General features: G+C 47.9%; 1 protein-coding gene across 1 annotated transcript in view; it reads right to left on the bottom strand.

The window, feature by feature from the left end:
* Window positions 1-20,000, bottom strand: part of LOC111152789 (ubiquitin specific peptidase 10) — a 71,224-nt gene extending 51,224 nt beyond the window's left edge. The window contains exon 1 of the mRNA XM_022511427.1: window positions 19,905-20,000. Within this exon, the coding sequence (XP_022367135.1) occupies window positions 19,905-19,925 (21 nt within the window). The 5' untranslated portion in view covers window positions 19,926-20,000. The remainder of the gene's footprint in view (window positions 1-19,904) is intronic.
* Between the last annotated feature and the right edge of the window lie 145 nt (window positions 20,001-20,145).

Raw genomic sequence — 20,145 nt, 5'->3', positions numbered from 1 at the left:
ATTATGATCTGCTGAAAATGAAAGAACACAAATGCAGTGCTGACACCGAAGGCCGGCCCGGTCCATGGAGGAAGCGCTCCACCGCTTGCCCTTCCAGCTTGACTTCCACCTAATGATCTGCTGAAAACGAAGACTGCAACTATGCAGAAATAGTCTACTTTACCAGCCAAAACAACTTCATTCCTGAATTATGCATTTAAGTTCACTGTTAGGATTAAAAATCTTTTCAGATTTATTTGTTTTAGAGAGAGAGCAAGCAGGCAAGTGCACGTAAGTGGGAGAGGGAGAGGGTAGAGAACCCCAAGCAGACTCTGCACTAAGCGTGGAGCCCAACATGGGGGGCTCGATCTCACAACCCTGAGATCAAAACCAAAAGTCGGACGCTTGACCAACTGTGCCGCCCAGGAGCCCCTAAAAATCTTTCATTAGAGAAAAACAAGACCTGATACTTCAGAAAGTCCCACTTATGATAACTTGAGCATCCTGGAAAAGAGGTATTTCTCCCAATTAGTTGACAATATAGAAGCAGAAAACCAACCACTGGTGGGGCTCACCTAGCAGGGAAGCAAGATCAGCTATGCAGGTCAAAGGACTACAGCAGTGAGTCTCAGCCCAGGCCACCCCCTAGAATCACCCGAGGATCCTCAGGTCACAGCTGCGAAAATTCGGGGTTCAGGGCGCCTGGATGGCTCAGTGGGTTAAAGCCTCTGCCTTCAGCTCAGGTTGTGATCCCAGGGTCCTGGGGTCAAGCCCTGCATCGGGCTCTCTGCTCGGCGGGGAGCCTGCTCCCCCCCCCCCCCCCCGCACCTGCCTCTCTCCCCACTTGCGCGCGCGCGCGCGCGCGCTCTCTCTCTCTCTCTCTCTCTCTCTCTCTGTCAAATAAATAAATAAATAAATCTTTTTTTTTAATTTCGGGGTTCACTGGAGTAAGGGGGCACCCAGGCTTCACTCAACATTTTAAACACTTTCTGTGTAGTTATGATGTGCAGTTAGGGTTCAGAATCATTGTGTAGGGGTGTTTCTGAAACCTAGAAAAAAGCTCTACCACTACAGGCAATTTAAGGGTGGGAGAAACTACGTAGACAACAGGAGGGAAGGTGCCCAGAGCTACTGTGCCACTCAGTTATGCCCCCAAACCGACAGACGCCAACTAGGAAACAATGTGAAATGATTATTCACTTTATAAGAGGACCTACTGCTTGATGAACAACATCCAGGGCAGATGTTTTTAAAATGGGAACTCTTGGGGCGCCTGGGTGGTTCAGTAGGTTAAGCCTCTGCCTTCAGTACAGGTCATGATCTCAGGGTCCTGGGATCGAGCCCCGCATCAGGTTCTCTGCTTGGCAGGGAGCCTGCTTCCTCCCCGCCCCCCGCCTGTCTCTCTGCCTACTTGTGATCTCTGTCAAATAAATAAATAAAATCTTAAAAAAAAAAAAAAAAAAAAAGGGGAACTCTTGGGGCACCTGGGTGGCTCAGCTGATGAAGCGTCCGCTTTTGGCTCGGGTTGTGGTCCCAGGGTCCTGGGGTGGAACCCCGCGTCAGTCTTCCTGCTCAGCAGAGTCTGTTTCTCCCTCTCCCTCTGCCCCTCTCCTTCTCGAGCTCACACCCACACGCATGCCCTCTCATAAATAAATAAACAAAATCTTAAAATAATAAAATAACAAAATAAAATGGGAACGCTTTTAGTGCTTTTAAGGGTTTACTGATCACTAACAACTTAAAGGCAACAAAGCTAAATGTCTATCAGAAGAAAAATTACCATGCAACTGGAAATAATTCAGTAAAAAAAATTCCACTCCATGCAACTTTTTAAAATTTCTATTTATTTGAGAGAGAAAGAGCATGAGCAAAGGGAAAGCAAGAAAGGGGGAGAGAATCCCAAGCAAACTCCTCACCGACTACAGAGACCTACGTGGGGCTCCACTATGAACCCCAGATCAAGACCTGGGCTGAAACCAAGAGTCAGAAGCTCAATCAACTGAGCCAGCCAGGTGTCTCCCCCGCCCCCCTCTGCCAAGCAACGTTTTAGACACGTCTTTCCCACAAAGATAATTCTTTTAGAGCTGAGCTCATTTTCTCATTTGCTCTTAACTGAAATCTAACACTCACCTCCAACACCCCGCCTGGACAGAAATAACCTCGCATCCAAGCCAGCGTTCTTTTGCACCCTTCAGCTCGTCCATCTCTCTGCCAAGCATCAATCTGCTAGCATCCAGAGCTCTCTCACACACATCCTCTGTCTGCCGGCACCCTGCAAGACTGGACTCTGCCTCCCAGCACTCCCTCCTCTCCCTTCGGCTAGTCCCTCAGCAGCCCCCACAAGGACCCCTCCTTCTTTCCCAGCTTCAACCGTGTTGGTGAAGTCCAAATTGGCATCTGCCACGCGGACTGCTCGATCATATCACAGTTCCATTCTCCAGGCTGCCAGCCTCACAGCACTCCCACTTTCATTTTCTTGTTTAACCTTAAATTCAAAAGACCCATTATTTTCTCAAAACCAGCTTCTACCCTTATACCAATGGCATCTTTCATTGTTCTGCCAACCTACTAGATGAGAAATTTTGAAGACTGTCTTACATTAGGTACCCTTTCCATCCCAAATTTCTGGGACAATCAACAAAATGTCAAAATGTTCAGGAAGCTCTACTTGGCAAGCGCAAGGCAACGACATGAAGTGAGAGCAGCATCCAAGCTGATGCTACGACATCCACGGGATGGAGACCCCGAGAACAGTATCTCAGCGAACCAAAGGCAGGAGTAGCACCTTTCTGAACATATATCACACTCAGTAGTAAGACCGCAAACATGATTCATCTCCTCCTCAATCCTGCTGTCTGTTACCGCCCAGCCCAAGCCCTGATGGCCGTCCCTCTGCGCCTGGCTACCTGCAGGACACAGCGGCGGCCCCTCAGCACCTGGTGAGACACCGGACACACAAGGGACCTCAGACGTGGTCAAGACGCCCGACAGCCCTAAAAGAGTTTGTCACCAAACTAAACAGATTTCTGTTGAGCACTCATGGTACAAAAGGTATTAAAAAGTTATTTTAAATGTTTAAGCCATCTTTCCCGCCTCAAAGAACCTGGCCGGCGGAGGAGGAGTGGGAAGGAGGGAAGACAAGACACTACCGCATTCCGGATTGCTCTCATGAGGTAGACATGCCTCAAAGGCATTGAGTGCACAGATGTCACTGCATCCTGACGTGATTCGGACGGCTCTGGGGTGGCAGCAGAGCCCCTGAGAATCTGACGTGAGTGAGGCCCGCTGCCCGAAGAACGCGCCCACCCCCACTTCCGCGTGTGATTCCAGGGACTTCAGGGACCCCCTGACACTCATGTCCTGCCCTACGCTGCTACTCAAAGGGTGGCCCCAGGCCAGCAACAAGGGCATTGCTCGAGAGCTTATGCAGCTCTCGAGCCCCCGTCACACCGACTGCGGCCCGATGTGTCCCCCGAAAGACCCCCGGCTGGCTGCTTCTGCAGCTTAGGTCTCAGCAGCGCTGCCGCACCTCATGCCATCCCAGGGTCCTGCCCTCAGGTACGCACTGCACACCGCCCGCACGCGGCTCTGAACTCTGACTTTAAGTCGGGTGACCCTTTACCATCCAAACTGAAGGTACAGCTCAGCACGAAAGAACCACACGAACTGCCCCGGAACAACACAAGCCGGCGCGGACGCTCGACTCTACCCGTCCAGTGTACGGAGATGGGACCGAAACCCTGGAGCTTGGGATGAGGGCCGTCCCTCCCACAACAACCCAGCCTCACCTCGCTGTGCAGCCAAGACCCCGTTATTCTCCTGCCCTGAAGGCCCCTCTTCCCTCCCTGCTGTGAGCACTGCTGGCCTGTCAAGGGTCAAACACAGGCATCATCTCCTCAGGGAAGTCTTCCTGCCTCCTTACTTCTGTCAAAGCAATGTCACGTTTCTCACTGACTGTACGTCTCTCAGATGAATTGTGGTCGCCTTCTGTCCTACGGTTCTGGACCCCAACCACTGAAGTCTTAAGTATCATATTCAGAATCTAGTATCAGCTGACTGTGTTAAGATGAAAAAACTTCAAGCTCAGAGAACTAACTGCCCAAGATCCCATGAACACAAGATAGAGCCAGGATTAGAACCTGGGGCTTGGGGCTACCCCAAAAATAACACATGAAGAGTTAAGGTACAATAAAATTTAAGGAAGAATGGGGCGCGTCAGGCTCCCTGCTCAGCGGGAAGCCTGCTTCTCCGTCTCCTACTCCCCATGTTTGTGCTCCCTCTCTCATTTGTCTTTCTCTCTCTGTGTCAAATAAATAAATAAAATCTTAAAAAAAAAATTAAAGGAAGACTGAAATACAATGGAACGCAGGGTAACTTGCAAGAAAAAAGGACACAGTCTTCAAAGGAGTCCAGAAGGAGGAGGAAGTGACAAACCCGGAAAAGGAGAGCGGGAACGAATGGTCCTCCCAGATGTGATGGTAATGAACTCTGGACCATCCTCTGAAAGTTCATTTTCCTCCATCCCTGCTGGTGAGTGGTCACTCACCAGCTCAGAAGGCGGACACACACCCACTCCCAGCTCTAGGTGGGAGCCTGACCTGGTGTGCCACCCTCCTGCCCACAGTGCTTGGCTCAAAGGAGACGCAGAGGACACAGACCGCAGGACACAGTCAGGAACCCTGGAACACACACGCACTCGCTTGTTCTGGCGGGGTGGCGTCGGCTGGACACAACTCTGAAGTCTGCATCTGCTGTGACCACGGTGTCATTTGGAGGAGAACTAGCTTTAGGAAAATGCTGACACAACACAAGTGAGAAGAAACCAGGTCCTCAAAGACACCCCTGGACTGACTCAGCAGACCAGCCCTGAAGCCCAGCCTCCCTCTGGGATTTCTAGCTCCGTGAGCCCCGAGTGCAAGCCAGCTCGAGCCGGCCTTTCTTTTACTTGTTAGCAAAAGCACCCGAAACCAGGAAGGAATGAAGTGGGCAACGCAGGAGATAAAAGGCTTAGTTCAGGAGCAGCGCCCGGGGTTCCACAGAAAGTGGGAGCATTCCAAAAGCCAAAACAAGGTTAATATCAAACTAAGCGCTAGTCATTCTGTTTCCCTACACAGAATGCCCTCCACCTGCCTCTCCATTTGCCAAAATCCTCTTATACCGTCAAAGCTACGCATCACTCATCTCCTTCACTCTCTGAATTACTGGTGCAGAACTTAACACGCGCGCCGCACAAGCACTCGGCACTTGGCTACACATCTCAGGACTGCCCTGGCTGTTCCCTAGGCCTCAGGCACGTGCTTAGTCACCTGGGGGCCACACGGGTTAAGAGCACTTCAGTTACCTTTCCAGATAGCTCTAGCAGCAACTAAAACAGGTGGCCTTCACCAAACATTAACCAGCTTACTGACAAGTATTTTATGAAAGATCTTTCTCAATCTTTCTCAAGTATTTCATGTGTATAACTTGCCTCTGAACAAATCAGTATGCAGTTTTAAAATCCAAACATTCAGGGGCACCGGGGTGGCCCAGCCGGTTAAATGTCTGCTCAGGTCATGATCCCAGGTGATTCCAGAGTTCTGGGATCGAGCCCTGTCGGCTTCTTCCTCTCCCTCTGTCTCTCCCCCTTGATCATGCTATCTCTACTCCTTCTCACTCTCAAATAAATAAAATCTTTTTTAAAATAAAAATTAAAAAACAAATCCAAACATTAGAAAAACTTCATGTTTCCAGGGCACCCAACTGGATCTGCCGGTAGAGCACGAGACTCTTGATCTCGGAGCTGTGCATTTGAGCCCCGCACTGGGTGTAGAGACTACTTAAAAATAAAATCTGGAAAAAAAAAAACACCTTCGTTTTAAATTACCACTAATTACTTAGTATCACTTAGCAAAATATATCTCCCCCGCCTGCCCCAAAATAATGATTTAAATTCACCTTTCAGTTCACTTCAATGCTTTAAGTAGTCATGGGAAATAAGATAATTCACAATCAGAAACAACTAAAAACTGTATCCAAAAACTGCCCATCGCTGCTTTTGTTGTTGTTGGTTAAAGATTTTACTTGTCAGGAGAGAAAGCAAGCGGGGGGAGCAGGAGGCAGACGGAGAAGCAGGTTCCCTGCTGAGCAAGGATCCTGCTGTGGGACTTGATCCCAGGACCCTGAGATCATGACCAGATCAGAAGGTAGACACCTAACCCACTGAGCAGCCCAGGCGCCCCCCAGGACTGTTGTTAGTATGTATAAAACAACTTGTGACTCCACCACAGTATTTAAATACTGAAGAAAAAGTTTAATAATGGAGAACAGTCACAACGTAAGTTGGAAAAAACACTTTACTGAAACACATAGAGCATTCCATGACAGAATAAAATACATTATTAAAATAAATTACAATGAAGCTGCCTGGCTCCCTCCACATCCCCTTTGGTCACCCAAAGCCTCGTCTCCCCTCCCCTCCCCACCCCTTCAGAGCCTCTCTGCGTCTCAGCCTCCACACTCTGAACCACAGGCGGCCACCACAGCGCTCTCTCTAAAATGGGAATGTCAGGGGCACCTGGATGGCTCAGTGGGTTAAGCCTCTGCCTTCGGCTCAGGTCATGATCTCAGGGTCCTGGGATCGAGCCCCACCTCGGGCTCTCTGCTCAGCGGGGAGTCTGCTTCTCCTTCTCTCTCTGCCCGCCTCTCTGCCTACTTGTGATCTCTCTCTCTGCCAAATAAATAAATAAAATCTTAAAAATAATAATAAAATAAAATGGGAATGTCAGTTTGGTCCTGGGCACAGCCTGCCATGACTCCTCAAAAGAAAGGGTCCCCTCAGAGCGTATGAGAGCTCCGGGTTTGGCACTCACCCACCTACCCAGACTTATCAGCAAGTCCCCTGAGGGCCTGGTGCCGCAGCTCTCTCTGCACACTCCACGCGGCTGTGCTCACTGGGGTCTCCTGCACCCAGGGCTTCCCTCCGGCCTGGAGGACTTCTCAGTCACTGCCAGAGTCTCAGCTTTACCAACTGTCTCCCCAACAAACCTGTAGAGTTACTCACTCTGGATGGTAACAGCTGACTAGTCTCTCCCATGTTCAGCCGTGAACTCCCTCAGTGTATGGTCTGTGCCGTACCTTTCACCCGTGTGTTCCTTAATACACACTTACAGAGCGCTGGTCTGTTCCAGGCCCTGGAGATGATCACTGAACAAAACAAAGAAATCCCCGCTCTCATCAAACTTCTGCTCATCTCAGACATACAATCAGGCTCTCTAACTGGGAAGGCTGACAGCTCTGTGGCTCTTGAACCGGGGGAATGAGCGGCACCTGCTCTGACCGGGTCAACAAAGGACGGCTGCCAGGGCCCACTAACTGGGCACGGGAGAGGGGCACTGAAAGCACTGTACTGGCATCAGTAACTGTCCTCTGATCTCAGGATTCCATTTACTGAGAAACAACCCAGAAAATGAAACAAAATACCTCATTATCTGATAGAGAGGTCAGTCACCTGGGCACAAGAAACTACACAACAGAGATAAAGAGAACCATGAAAAGCCTTGAAAGACGCTTAGAGGGCACCCATGCATTGTTTTTTTTAAAGTAACCTCTACACCCAATGTGGGGCTTGAACTCACAGCCCTAAGATCAAGAGTTACTGCCCCACGAACTGAGCCAGGTGACCCACCCATTCGTTTTTCTTTTTACAAGACTGTATTTATTTATTTGACAGAGAGAGAGCAAGCATGCACACCACACACACAAGCAGGGGGATCAACAGAGGGAGAATGAGATGTACCTCAATCCCAGGACCCCAAGATCACGACCTGAGCCAAAGGCAGACACTCCCAGGCACCACCACCCACCCATTTTTTTTTTAAGATTTTATTTATTTATTTGACAGAGAGAGATCACAAGTAGACAGAGAAAGAGGGGGGGAAGCAGGCTCCCCGCCAAGCAGAGAGCCCGATGCGGGGCTCAATCCCAGGACCCTGGGATCATGACCTGGGCCAAAGGCAGAGGCTTTAACCCACTGAGCCATCCAGGCGCCCCCACCCACTCATCCTTAATGCAGAAATTATAATCAATCTGAATACTTCATCAGCAGCCTACCCTTCTTATTCAGGTCTCATTACTAGAAGGTATTTCTACGGAGGACCAATCTGTCCCTCATGATTCTGCACGCCGTGGTCCTAAACTTCATTTCCAGAATGAGAAACACCAAAACAATGCCATATGCAATCCTGAACAAAGTGAATGACAACCAGGTGTTCTGTTTATTTCCTCCAACTGGTCCCTCCAATAAGTCACTTATCCACTGCACACACAGCAGAGGCAAGACGCTGTGCTGACAGCGGAGGTGCTGGAGGAGAACCAGACCTCAAGAGAGCCTTCCTGGGCCACTGGGTCGCTCCCAGGGTCCTTCTTACTTCAGAGCACCTGCCAAGGCTCTAGTTAGACAACCACAAGTGTGGTGTTCCCTCCACCAGGCAGGGCCCTCTCTGGGCACACTGCCCACACAGGGCCCGGAAGGGTGCAGGCCTCCATGGACGGCCAACTGACTCGCAGAGGAAACACAGGGCATCTCCAAAATCAAAGTCCACAACGGCCTAAGACGCTCACTGTGCATATTACGAACATGGCATTCCTTTCCTTTTTCACAGGACAGAGAAGGACTAACAAAGCTAATTCAAATCTACGTTTTCACCCAAAAAGAAATCAATGTCTAAGAAAGAAAATGACAACATACTTAGAAGGAAAAGCCTATTTGTTCAATATGTGCCCTGGGATAAAAGGTAAACTCTCTGCAAACTCAGCTGCGGTAATTCTGGGTCCAAGACTAGTCACTGCTAGGATACTGCTACAGTGTCACTGTGTGTGAAGTTCAAGTTATAGCCAGCTAAGCTTCCAGCCAAAACGTAGAAAATGCTTTTCAGATTAAAAAACAAAAACAAAAACAAAACCTCTCTCTTCCCTCTTTCTCACTGAACACTACTCAAGTTAAAATTTAAAATTTGTGTTCCTGGCACTTAACTCATAATACAGTTGTGGCATGGAAAAGCCAGGAGTTCAGTAAGAAGATGGAACCAAGAGTAATTATTTGATTTATTTTTTAAGATTTTATTTATTTGTCTGTGTGAGAGAGAAAGAGACAGCACATGCGCACGAGCAGGGGGAGCAGCAGGCAAGGGAGAAGCAGGCTCCCCGCTAAGCAAGGAGCCCAACTCAGGACTCGATCCCAGGACCCCGGGTCATGATCCAAGCCGAAGGCAGACACTTAACCGACTGAGCCACCCAAGTATCCCAAGAGTAATTATTTTAGGGACACCTGGGTGGCTCAGTCAGCTGAGCACATGACTCCTCATTTCAGCGCAGGTCATGATCTCTGGGTCGTGGGACGGAGCCCTGAGTTAGGCTCCAAGCTCTGCACGTAGTCTGCCTGAGACAGTCTCCCTCGCCCTCGGTCCCTCTCCCCACTCTCTCCTGATCTCTCTCCCTCTCTCGCCCTCTAAGTGAATAAATACAATCTTTAAAAAAAAAAAAAAAGTAATTATTTTAGCACGTTTGTGGAGATCTGGAGAAAAGAATTTCCTAAACTGACAAATCCATGACCAGCAACAAAAAAAAGGTACCAAGAATTTCTGAAAACAAATTGGCTTAATACTGTACATATAACCTCAGAGAAATTTTGATGATAACCTGACTTCAGGATGAATTAGAAAGTTCAACCCAGCTCTCTGGGACATCAGATGGACCCAGTTCCAATGAGCCGCACCATCCACACTGGGTTCTACCCACAACAGGGCTACAGCTCTAGGGAATGTATCTGTGCTTTGATACTTTGTTGTCATTGTGTTTTGTAACATACAAACCTTAACAACTGGGCTAGCAAAGGGCAAGAGCTGGATAACTGTTGCTGGAAAGGATTTAATCAGAAATCTCCATCTGAAAACCCGATGTGACAAATGTTCAAAGGGGCAAAGTTTTCAGGTTTTTCATGCTGGTTCCGTTCCCACAGTTCATTCCACTCAGTGCTAAAATCATACAACGTGGCCCTCACAGCAGTACATGCACATATTCTTGCTGTTGTTCACAACTAACCTAGACGGGATAAGTTTAAAAATGTTATCCAAAATATGATTTAGTGAATCCTCTCCGTGGTAAAGTACTCAACAGGTTAAGTGAAACACGCTGGCAACAAAGCCACGTGGAAGCTCTGAACCCTGAGCACGGCTGCAACATCCGTGTGGGAACTGCCTAAAAGCCACATGCGGGGGCCTGCCCGGGGGGTCTGGCTGGCCCTCGGGGTGCCAGAGGATTTCCAAAGGAGAAGACAATGACCAAGAGTCACAACGTAAGAAATACCACCACACAAAATGACTCTAAATTTCGAACATCTACTACAGGGGCGCCTGGGTGGCTCAGTGGGTTAAAGCCTCTGCCTTCGGCTCGGGTCATGGTCCCGGGGTCCTGGGATCGAGCCCCGCATCGGGCTCTCTGCTCAGCGGGGAGCCTGCTTCCTCCTCTCTCTCTCTGCCTGCCTCTCTGCCTACCTGTGATCTCTATCTGTCAAATAAATAAATAAAATCTTAAAAAAAAAAATTTACCTCGAACATCTACTACAAAAAGGACGGAAGGGAACCATTTCAACTTATTAACCTCATTAAGTCACCTCGGGGTTGTGGGATACTACCGGTGACATGTGTTTCTTATATTTTCTTTATTTCCTAGGATCGAAAGGAAAGAACAAATGCTTGTTTGTAAACGTGACCCCCCCAAAATAAATGAAGAATGTCCCCAAATGGCCTTCCCTAACACATCTATCCAATTATCACTGAGGACAGTCAAGAGCTATTTGCCTTGCATTAACCCGCCTCAGATGTCCCCAAAAGAATGCCCTACTTTTCCCCCCTCAAAGTTTTGGGGTTTAACGTGTTTGGGGTGAAGCTAGTGGAGAGTATATTCCCAGGTCTGGAGGACAGCCAAGAGGGAAACCTCTGACAGCCCATGAAGGACCTCAACGAGCCCCTGGAAACCATCTCCACCAGCAATGCCACACAAAGTGGTACCACCGCTTTTTTAAAACCTGTGGTTTTTGTTACAAAAAAGTGTGGGTTCCCACAGACCCCCATCTGCTTACAAGATCAAAGGCAGTCTTTGGCTTGGACTCTCTCCAGGTCCTTCAGCTCTGCTCGGACCCTTGCCCCACCACTTCACCCTAAACATCATTTCAGCCACAACCCTCTCCCCAGGTTCCTAAACATGTCTCGGGTTTTGGCACTTTGTTCCTCTGCATGCTCTTTCCCATATGCCCTTGTCCTCATGCTTCTCTGCCCAAATGTCACCTTTTTAGAAGAGACCTTTTCCCAGCTTCCCAACACTCACTCTTCCTGTTCAATCCATCTTACACCCAAGTATCTCTTGACCCATGCCACCCCTCTTCACTGCACTCTCCCTCTTTTTTTTAAAGATCTTATTTATTTCCAGAGAGAGCCCCAGCGCACACACGTGCACAAGCAGGGGGAGCAGCAGACAGAGGGAGAAGCAGGCTACCAGCTGGGCAAGGAGCCTGAAGCAGGACTCGATCCGGGGACACTAGGATCATGACCTGAGGTGAAAGCAGACGCTTAACTGACTGAGCCACCTAGGCAACCCCACGGCACTCTCCCTAACAGAATTCCAGAAACCCTCCTACCTGATCTTCCCATGGCCACTGTGACCCCATGATACCGAGTCTATTCTGCCCGGGGCTCTCAGAGTGAGCCTGCTCTGCAACGTGCCCATGTGGCTCCATGCTGTATGAGCCGCTCCTTCCACGTTTTTCTCAGGATAAACACATTAACACCTCAGAAACCCTACAAGATCGGACAGACACTGGTCTGGCTCTCCTCTCCGGCACTGAGCTCTGCGTACACAGGCTTTCTCCGAGTTCTCTTAGGCGCTGTGAACACCCTGCAGCCACAGGGCCAGGGCGCAGGCGGTCCGCAGTGTCTCACACTGTGCATCTCCCCTAAGGCGCCACTCCAGGGAAACACATCCGTGACTTCCCCAAGCCAACAGACTGTGTCCCCTTCCTTTGGGACACGCTTCTCAGCTTGGAACGACACATGCATTACTGTGATTATCTGATCAGCAACTGTGTCCTTCACCAGGCAGTAAGCTCCCTGGGAGAAGGCACAATGCCTGTCTTCACTTGTCACCCCATCCTCAGTGCCTGGTGCACAGCGCCTCTCAATAACTATTCACTGAACGAACGAACGAATGAATGAATGAAAATTCGTGGCCACGTTCTTCACTTCCGTTAGAGGAGTTACCACCGGAAATCAGGATTCACTGATTAGCCCGTTTCGCTCCCCTCTGCTACTCTGTGAACTTTTTCTAAAGCACCGGAACTCTCTTCAGCTCTATGTTCCTAATGCTCAGGCGCCACAGATTTCTGTTTGAACAATCACAAAAGATACAAAGTCCTTCACATGTGGTTCTGAATAAAAGTGTCTGGTAGCCTGCAAAATAATCAAACAGAATGCTACCCCGGGAGGGCCTGATTTTGCATTTTATTAGAGTCAGAGGTGGTTTAATGCTGTTGTCTCTGGGGAGAGGGATCTGAGGTGGGCCATGGGAGAGTGTTTTATTTTCTGCCATTGTAGCACTTGGATTAAAACAAAGGGGGAGGAGAAGAAAACCTGATTTTAACAGAAGACAGGAGAAAACCCAGGCTAACGACCAATGCCCCACTATTCACTCAGGCTGGTGACCTACCAATCTCTCCAACTAAGAAATGGTTCATCCTCTCAATAATCTTCTCTAGTGAAGAGGGGGGCCAAGAGACAAGAATCTGAATGTGATTAACATCTTTTCACTATACAGAAACTGGATGGCACAGCTGATTTAACTGAGGAGTTGAATTCTTCAAAATACCATTTCTTTAAAAAAAAGGGGGGGGGGACATTTTATTACTCAGAAATTTCTAGAGCACCTCCACAATTCTCGGTATACTTTAACCTCCAGAACATCTGCTCCATTCCCTGGAAAAATCAGATAAAAAGAAAACTTACTGTGCTTAAAGAGATGCCTTCAAAATTTTTTTTGAAACAAGATTTGCCCCAAACAGTTCAGTTCAGTGACCGTCTGGTTAGACATACCATACAATGGAACAACAACAAAAACGCCCAGCAGAAAAAAGCATGAAAACCCCTGGAGTTTGTGTTTAAAAAAATCAATAAGGGGGCGCCTGGGTGGCTCAGTGGGTTAAAGCCTCTGCCTTCAGCTCAGGTCATGGTTTCAGGGTCCTGGGATCGAGCCCCACATCAGGCTCTCTGCTCAGCAGGGAGCCTGCTTCCCACCCTCTCTCTGCCTGCCTCTCTGCCTACTTGTGATCTCTGTCAAATAAATAAATAAAATCTTAAAAAAAAATCAATAAGGATGAACCCCACACAAAAATTTAGTAATGAGTAACATATTAGCAACTCTTAGTAAGATTCCTGTCTTTAACCGTTACAGCTGAGGTGGGGGCACCCGGGTGGCTCAGTCGGCTGAGCATCCAACTCATGACCTCCAGCTCAGGTCATGATCTCAGGGTCCTGGGATGGAGCCCCAAGTCTGACTCCGCGCTCAGCAGAGTCTGTTTCTGCCTCTACTCCTCTCCCTGCTCATGCACGCACGTGTGCACACACTCTCTCTCAAATTAGTAAAATCTTTAAACGTCTCTATTTTTATTTCATGCATTCACCCATTCTGTAAACTTTCGCTGAGGAAGTGCTATGGCAAAGTCACCATGTGAAGCACTACGTCTTTGCCAGTCTCATGCAGAAAAGCAATTTGACAAAGCAGAAAAAACAAAGAATTTGGAAGTCCAAAGACCTGCTTGCGAGGCCCTGATCACGCACTTAACAGCCATGGGACTTCGAGTCACAAGGTGCCAGGGTCTCACTTCATTCATCTGTAAAATGGTGGTGACAACACCACACTGCAGAGTGGCCCAAAGGATCAAACAAACTACAGCACTTTATGAACTATGAAGTTTACACACTGCACGACATTCCTCAAATGCTGATTACTGCAATAGTTAGTGTTTTATTATTAATATATTCTTCTTTGTCCAATGATGGGATCCACTCAGAAGACCCACTTCAAGTCTCAAATAAATATGTGCATCTTGGCAGCCATCGCAGTGCGGGTTACTACTTAAAGTATCAAGAGACGTACTATACAACCCCGGGCGAGACTCTCAAAAAACTCCAGAAGAGGGGTGCCTGGGTGGCTCAGCCGGTTAAGCTTCTGCCTTTAGCCCAGGTCATGATCCCACCATCTTGGAATTTTCTTGGGATCAAACCCTCCATGGGCTCCCTGCTCAGCAGGGAGTCTGCTTTCTCCCTCCCACCGCTCTTGTGCTCTTCCTCTGGCACATTCTCTTTCTCAACTAAATAAAATCTTAAAAAAAAAAAAAAAAAAAAAAAAACAACCCTCCAGAATTCAATTTTACCATTAAATTATCTTCCATTTCCCCTAAAGCTTCAACACGTCCTATAAAAAGGAAAAAAAAAAATTAAGACTTTAAGAATGGGTAGAGTGTTTTAATGCCATAAGATGAAAGTCTCAAGAGAGACACTGCTTCTCTAGAATTATAAAATGTCTAAAATAGGGGAAACCCAAAAAACACTAGAAATCCTCTTAAGTTATTAGAATACCAAATAAATTCGTAAGTTAATTAGTCCTAACTAAATTTAAATGAATGTAATAAAATTTAAAATGCACTCCTTATATCCAAGGCAAAGGATGTCATCATGTTTCTGTGATGAATGCAGTGAACAATGCAGACAGTAACTCGTTACACAAAAGGCAAATCAAAATTTTCTACACAGAATCATCTTACATGTTCTTGACCAACTCCATTTACCAAGGCCTGTGGCTGGCAAATGTAACTTATACAGACACAGAGCTTTATTCGATACATTTTACAACACAAGTATTTTTGACATGTACTCATAGCAAAACCACCCCTTTCTGTGGAGAGTGGGAGACCTAAGTGGAGAAAATAAGTCTGGATTTATGTGTGATTTGTCCCCAACTCCAGCACAACCAGCAGTCTCATCTCAGAAAAACAGCTCAGGGTGGGGGTGGGGGGGACAACACACACACCACTCATGGCACCCCACCCTTCCCACCCCAGCCAGCAAGCTGTCTGCATACAGCACAGGGAGTCGAAAACATTTTCTTTTTTAAAGATTTATTTATTTGAGAGAGAGAGAGCACGCGCACAAGCAGGAGAGGGGAGAGAGAGAATCTCAAACAGGTTCCGTGCTGAGCACAGAATCCCACACAGGGCTTGATCTCACCACCATGAGACTGTGACCTGAGCTGAAACCAAGAGCTGGATGTGTAACCAACTGCACCACCCAGGAGCCCTGAAAAAATTTTCCTCATAAAACAAGAACAAATGGCGAAACAAAATGAGGGAGGAAGGGAAAGAGACAACTAGATGTAAAAATCAAGCACCCTTTGATTTTTTCGTGTAGGCTGGAATCCCTTTCTACTGGGGGCTCCTTTCACTTGTAGTGCGCCAGTTATGAGACTCTTGAATCAGACAGTGCAGGCTCAGGAGATGTCCCTCAAGCCAATACCAAAAACATAAATTAAGAATGAAGCTGAAGAGGCGCCTGGGTGGCTCAGTGGGTTAAAGCCTCTGCCTTTGGCTCAGGTCATGATCCCAGCGTACTATGATCGTCGGGCTCTCTGCTCAGAGGGGAGCCTGCTTCCCTTCTGCTCTCTCTGCCTACCCGTGATCTGTCAAATAAATAAATAAAATCTTTAAAAAAAAGGAAGAACGGAGCTGAGGAAGGACAACTGGTAAAGCTGCACCCAAAGCCAGAAGGGAGCGGCCTGAGAGTCCCAAGAGCAGCCAGCAGTAGCACGTGGACACTCGGTGGCAGGCACTGGGGCAACACTCCATGCACATTACCATCTAACAATTCTACAGTTAGCCAGAAAAGGAAACACTGGGAAAATATGCTCTAACCCTCTCTGCACCACCTTATTCTCCCAGTCCTAAACCACACCTCTAGGGTCTCTATACCTGACCTACTCTATTGCCAGAAGAGGACAAAATGGAGCAGCACGTGTGTCAAGACAGACGGCAGAACGGAGCTATTAGCCGACAGCTTCTGGTTTCTCAGGTCTTCTGCTGAAATGGGGTCACGGCTGAGGGGCTTTCAGATAGTCAGAAAAGAGCCAGCTCATGAAAAGTCTACATTTTGAAGATCCACATCCAGGTTTACGACAGATTCTACAATGTCTAATCCTTAAAACAACTACCATGAAATACCCCACGGGCTACCTTTTATGTCACCTACACTAGTTCTTCATTCGGCCTGTAATGACAAAAATGGTCACAAACAGACCTCTGGGGGGGATCACTTCAATAAACGGGCGAACTGCAATCCAAGCACATGTGAGTCTCCGGGAGTGAACATCTACACCGCTGAAGTAGCGCTGAAGAGACAAATGATAGTAATCCAGTGGCCCAAGGCCACTAAATTCCACTGCCAACAGATTTATCTGTTTTGTACCACTGTGACTCTTGCATGGGAAGCAATAAATAGAAATGTACCTGCCCAGTTACAAATCCAAAACCGAGCTCTTCCCACAATTTCATACTTAGCACACTATCCGTAAGAAATGTCCTCAGCAACCACCTTTAATGATCCGCTTGAAAAACCAGATCCATTAACAGCGAGTACTCACACGTCTGAAATCAGTAAAAACACAAAGACGAACAAAAAAGAACCGTGATATGACGAATAATTCAGGTAGAGATGATACCACTTTTCTCAACTACGTTAGTATTACACTCTGAACATGACACAAAGTAAACGTGCCACGAGGTTTGTCAATAAATAATCATTCAACCTTATAATCTTTTCCTCCTTTCAGTTTCCAATGTGAGCCACTACATAAATCACGGAGATTCCACATAAAGTGCACTGGAATGTATGTCCTAACTTTTGCTCTAGAGATGAATTTGGAACAAGGCAGGTCCGCTTAGCATTCACTGTAATTTCAGTGAACAGCGGTCCCAACGAGCCGGCTCGAGAGCCGGAGGGCTGGGCCCTGGCTCTGCCTCATCTGACTGCGGCTCCGTAAACCACAGCGGCAACTGTCAACTCACAAACTTTAAACGGCATGTCTAGTCTTAGGACACGTTTCGGTATTTTGCTGTCACTGTGAAAGGAAAATCAGGATCTCCAAATATCCTGCATTTCAGATCATTTTATTTAATTCAGCTGCTCACTATGTGAGACTCCAATAAAAATGTATCTTTTGAGAATTACTAATAGAGCTGTCAGTTATAAACAGATACTCAACGACAGAGTAACACTCTGCCATATGCTGTAAATTGGATCCAAGAAATTCCATAGTATAAAAAGTGGGGGCCCCACTACTGTGCGGAAATGAAAAGACTGGAGTGAGCCCGCTTCAGAGGACCAGGACAGGAGAAGCCGGTGTGATATTCAAACACCGGGTAGGAGGCGCTGTTGAGGGAATTTCACTACAAGTTCAACCACAAAAATCTCTTCTGGTTTAAGAAGAACTGGTCATTTCAAACTAATTATCCCAAATCATTTCATCAGACAACAAATATTCATAAAGGAGAGATGTACTCACACTTCAATGGAAAAGTTCATCCTTTGTATTTGTTAAAATGTTGAAAGCTACTGGCATTAGAAATGTTTCCAAGTTCTGCACTGGTTCACTTCAATCCAGGGAACAAGATTCAATTAGTAATATGGAACTAGGATATGATCTATATAAATTTTCAAAACTGTACCTGTAACAATTCTATTTTAATATAAAACCCTTACTATTAACCTGTGATTGTCATTCCCAATCGTAGACGAGTACTACCCCTAACACGGTGCTTAGCACATGATAAGTTATCACCGCTGAACGAATGAATGGATGACCACCACTGACTCTGCAGGATCCCCAGGATGGAAGGTAACTGAACGAAAACAAATTTCTTAAAATGCTCAGCCTGACTCAAGCAGGATACAATCATGAAAACCTGCCACACGATTCCATTACTTGTTTTTATTACTATTCTTTTAAAAAGAAAATTAAGAGAAATCAAACAAAGGATTACTTTGCCACCTTCTCTATGCTAGAGCTTAAAACTGTGCTTAAAAATACACCCAACAAAAGAATAAACTCAGAAAGTTGCTAACACTTATGTTCAGCTAACTTTGGCCACTGCAATTTTCTAAAGATGTGTATAGGCAATATTGTAGGATAAAACGTAAATACTAAGACAATGAATGCAAACGAAATTACAATTAAGTCTACATACTGTCGCTGCTAATTACCATTTCAACGAATCTGCATCGTAATGGATGCTTATAACAATGGACTGAATTAGGGGCGCCTGGCTGGCTCAGTCCGACGAGCGACCAACTCTTGATCCTCAGGGTTGTGAGTTCGAGCCCCACAGTGGCTGTAGAGGCTACTTACAAAAATAAAATCTTGAAAAAAATAAATAATGGAATGAATTATCCCTAAACATGCTCTCTTCGTTTCTGAAAATCACTGTGCGTATTACATTACACATCAGTCCACAATCAATCTTGTACTATGTTCTCACTAATTTTAATGAGCTATTCACATTAATATTTAAGTCCTGAATACGGCAAATACCAAACCTCTTAAGAAAATATTTCAATTATACATGTGTAAAAATTATTCAAATACTAAACCTCTTTTTTCGTGTTCAAAGAACCATCCTAAACATTCACAAAAGCAGATGTACAAGTGAACAGAAAATTAAAGGAGGAAACTTCTATCGCAAACTACAGTACCAAAAATTTGACAGAATTCCAGACTCCTGTAAGATCTCATTAAAAAAAAAAAGTTTTAAATATCTCGCGTTTTAAATTTCACGACACGCATTAATTACAATAGCTATGAAAATCGACTTCACTTCCCAGAGAGCGAGAAAAACCAACAGCTTAGAGAGGGTTCGTATTTACCGGCCACCAGTTTTCCCAGCAGCTACTTTGTTTCACCTTCAGTATTCAACTCGAAAGCACCCTGCGATGGTATAAAGTGCAGTAATTTCTAGAAATTAGACGTCAAAAAGCAGGGGTCTAAAACCAACTTGAAAGGGAATAATACCCCATGAGTAACTATAATGGGGGGGGGGGCTCGACTCTACCCGTACATCTCCCTGGAAGAGAAGGGTGCGTGCTACCCTTCCTCCCGCAACGGCATTATTGTACGCGGCCCCTAAACTTTAGAGACAGCTGAGACCCGGCGCGTTAGCGTTAGCCAGGCGGAGACGATTCGTGCAAAAGATGTCACTCTGGTGCAAGTGAAAGTACGGTCCTGGCGACTCAATTTCCAGTTCTCTTTGCAACGGTAACCCAAGGCTGCTCCTCAGGGACTCGAGCCCACAAACCAGAAGAGCAGCAAGCCCCCCGCGGTCCATCATGCTGAGGAAGCGACCTTAGGGGGCATGGGGGCAGCGGAGCACCCCCACACCTTGGGGTCCCACTCTGCGCGGAGGGGCGAGCCAAGGGCCTGGAGGGGCCCTGACGCTGCGGGGCCTCCCGAAGCCCCCCGGCTGCCTCTCTGGGGCGCCCAGGGCCCCCTCCATACCCCCGGCTCCCCCGCGGTCCACTCGGGGGTTAACCCCTTCGCGGCCCCCGCGCTCTCCGCAGGCGGCCCGGTGCCCCTCCCCGCTGCTCCCCCGCAGCAGGACCCTGAGGGCTCCGCGCCAGGCGGCGGCGGGCGGCCGGGGCGCGGCGGCGGCGGGAGGCCGGGGCCTAGTCCGGGGCAGCGTGTCCCGGCGCCCTCCCCCACTCCCACACGCTCGCTCCGGGCAGGGTGCGCCCGCCCGCCCCCGCGCCGCCCGCCGCGGCTCAGGGCGGCTCCCGCCCAGGACGCGGGCCGCCGGCTACCTGCGGGTTGCGGAGGGCCATGGCGACCCGTTTCAATGAGCCTCGGCGCTCGTCCGACTCCTCACGCTGCTTCCCCCGCCGCCGCCATCTTCTCGCCCGCACATACACACTCGCATCGGCCGCCGCGCCTGCGCACTGGCCGCGCGCCGCGGGGAGCGGGGAGGCCGGGCGCGCCGGGAGCGTGCTGCGCATGCGCGGCCGACAGGTGGGCGTGCGCGGCGGGAGCTGGCCGGGTGGCGTC

This window comes from Enhydra lutris, unplaced genomic scaffold (genome assembly GCF_002288905.1).
Source record: "Enhydra lutris kenyoni isolate GAN:26980312 unplaced genomic scaffold, ASM228890v2 scaffoldscaffold30, whole genome shotgun sequence".
Classification (NCBI taxonomy): Eukaryota; Metazoa; Chordata; class Mammalia; order Carnivora; family Mustelidae; genus Enhydra; species Enhydra lutris.
This window is presented reverse-complemented; position numbering and strand designations above follow the sequence as displayed.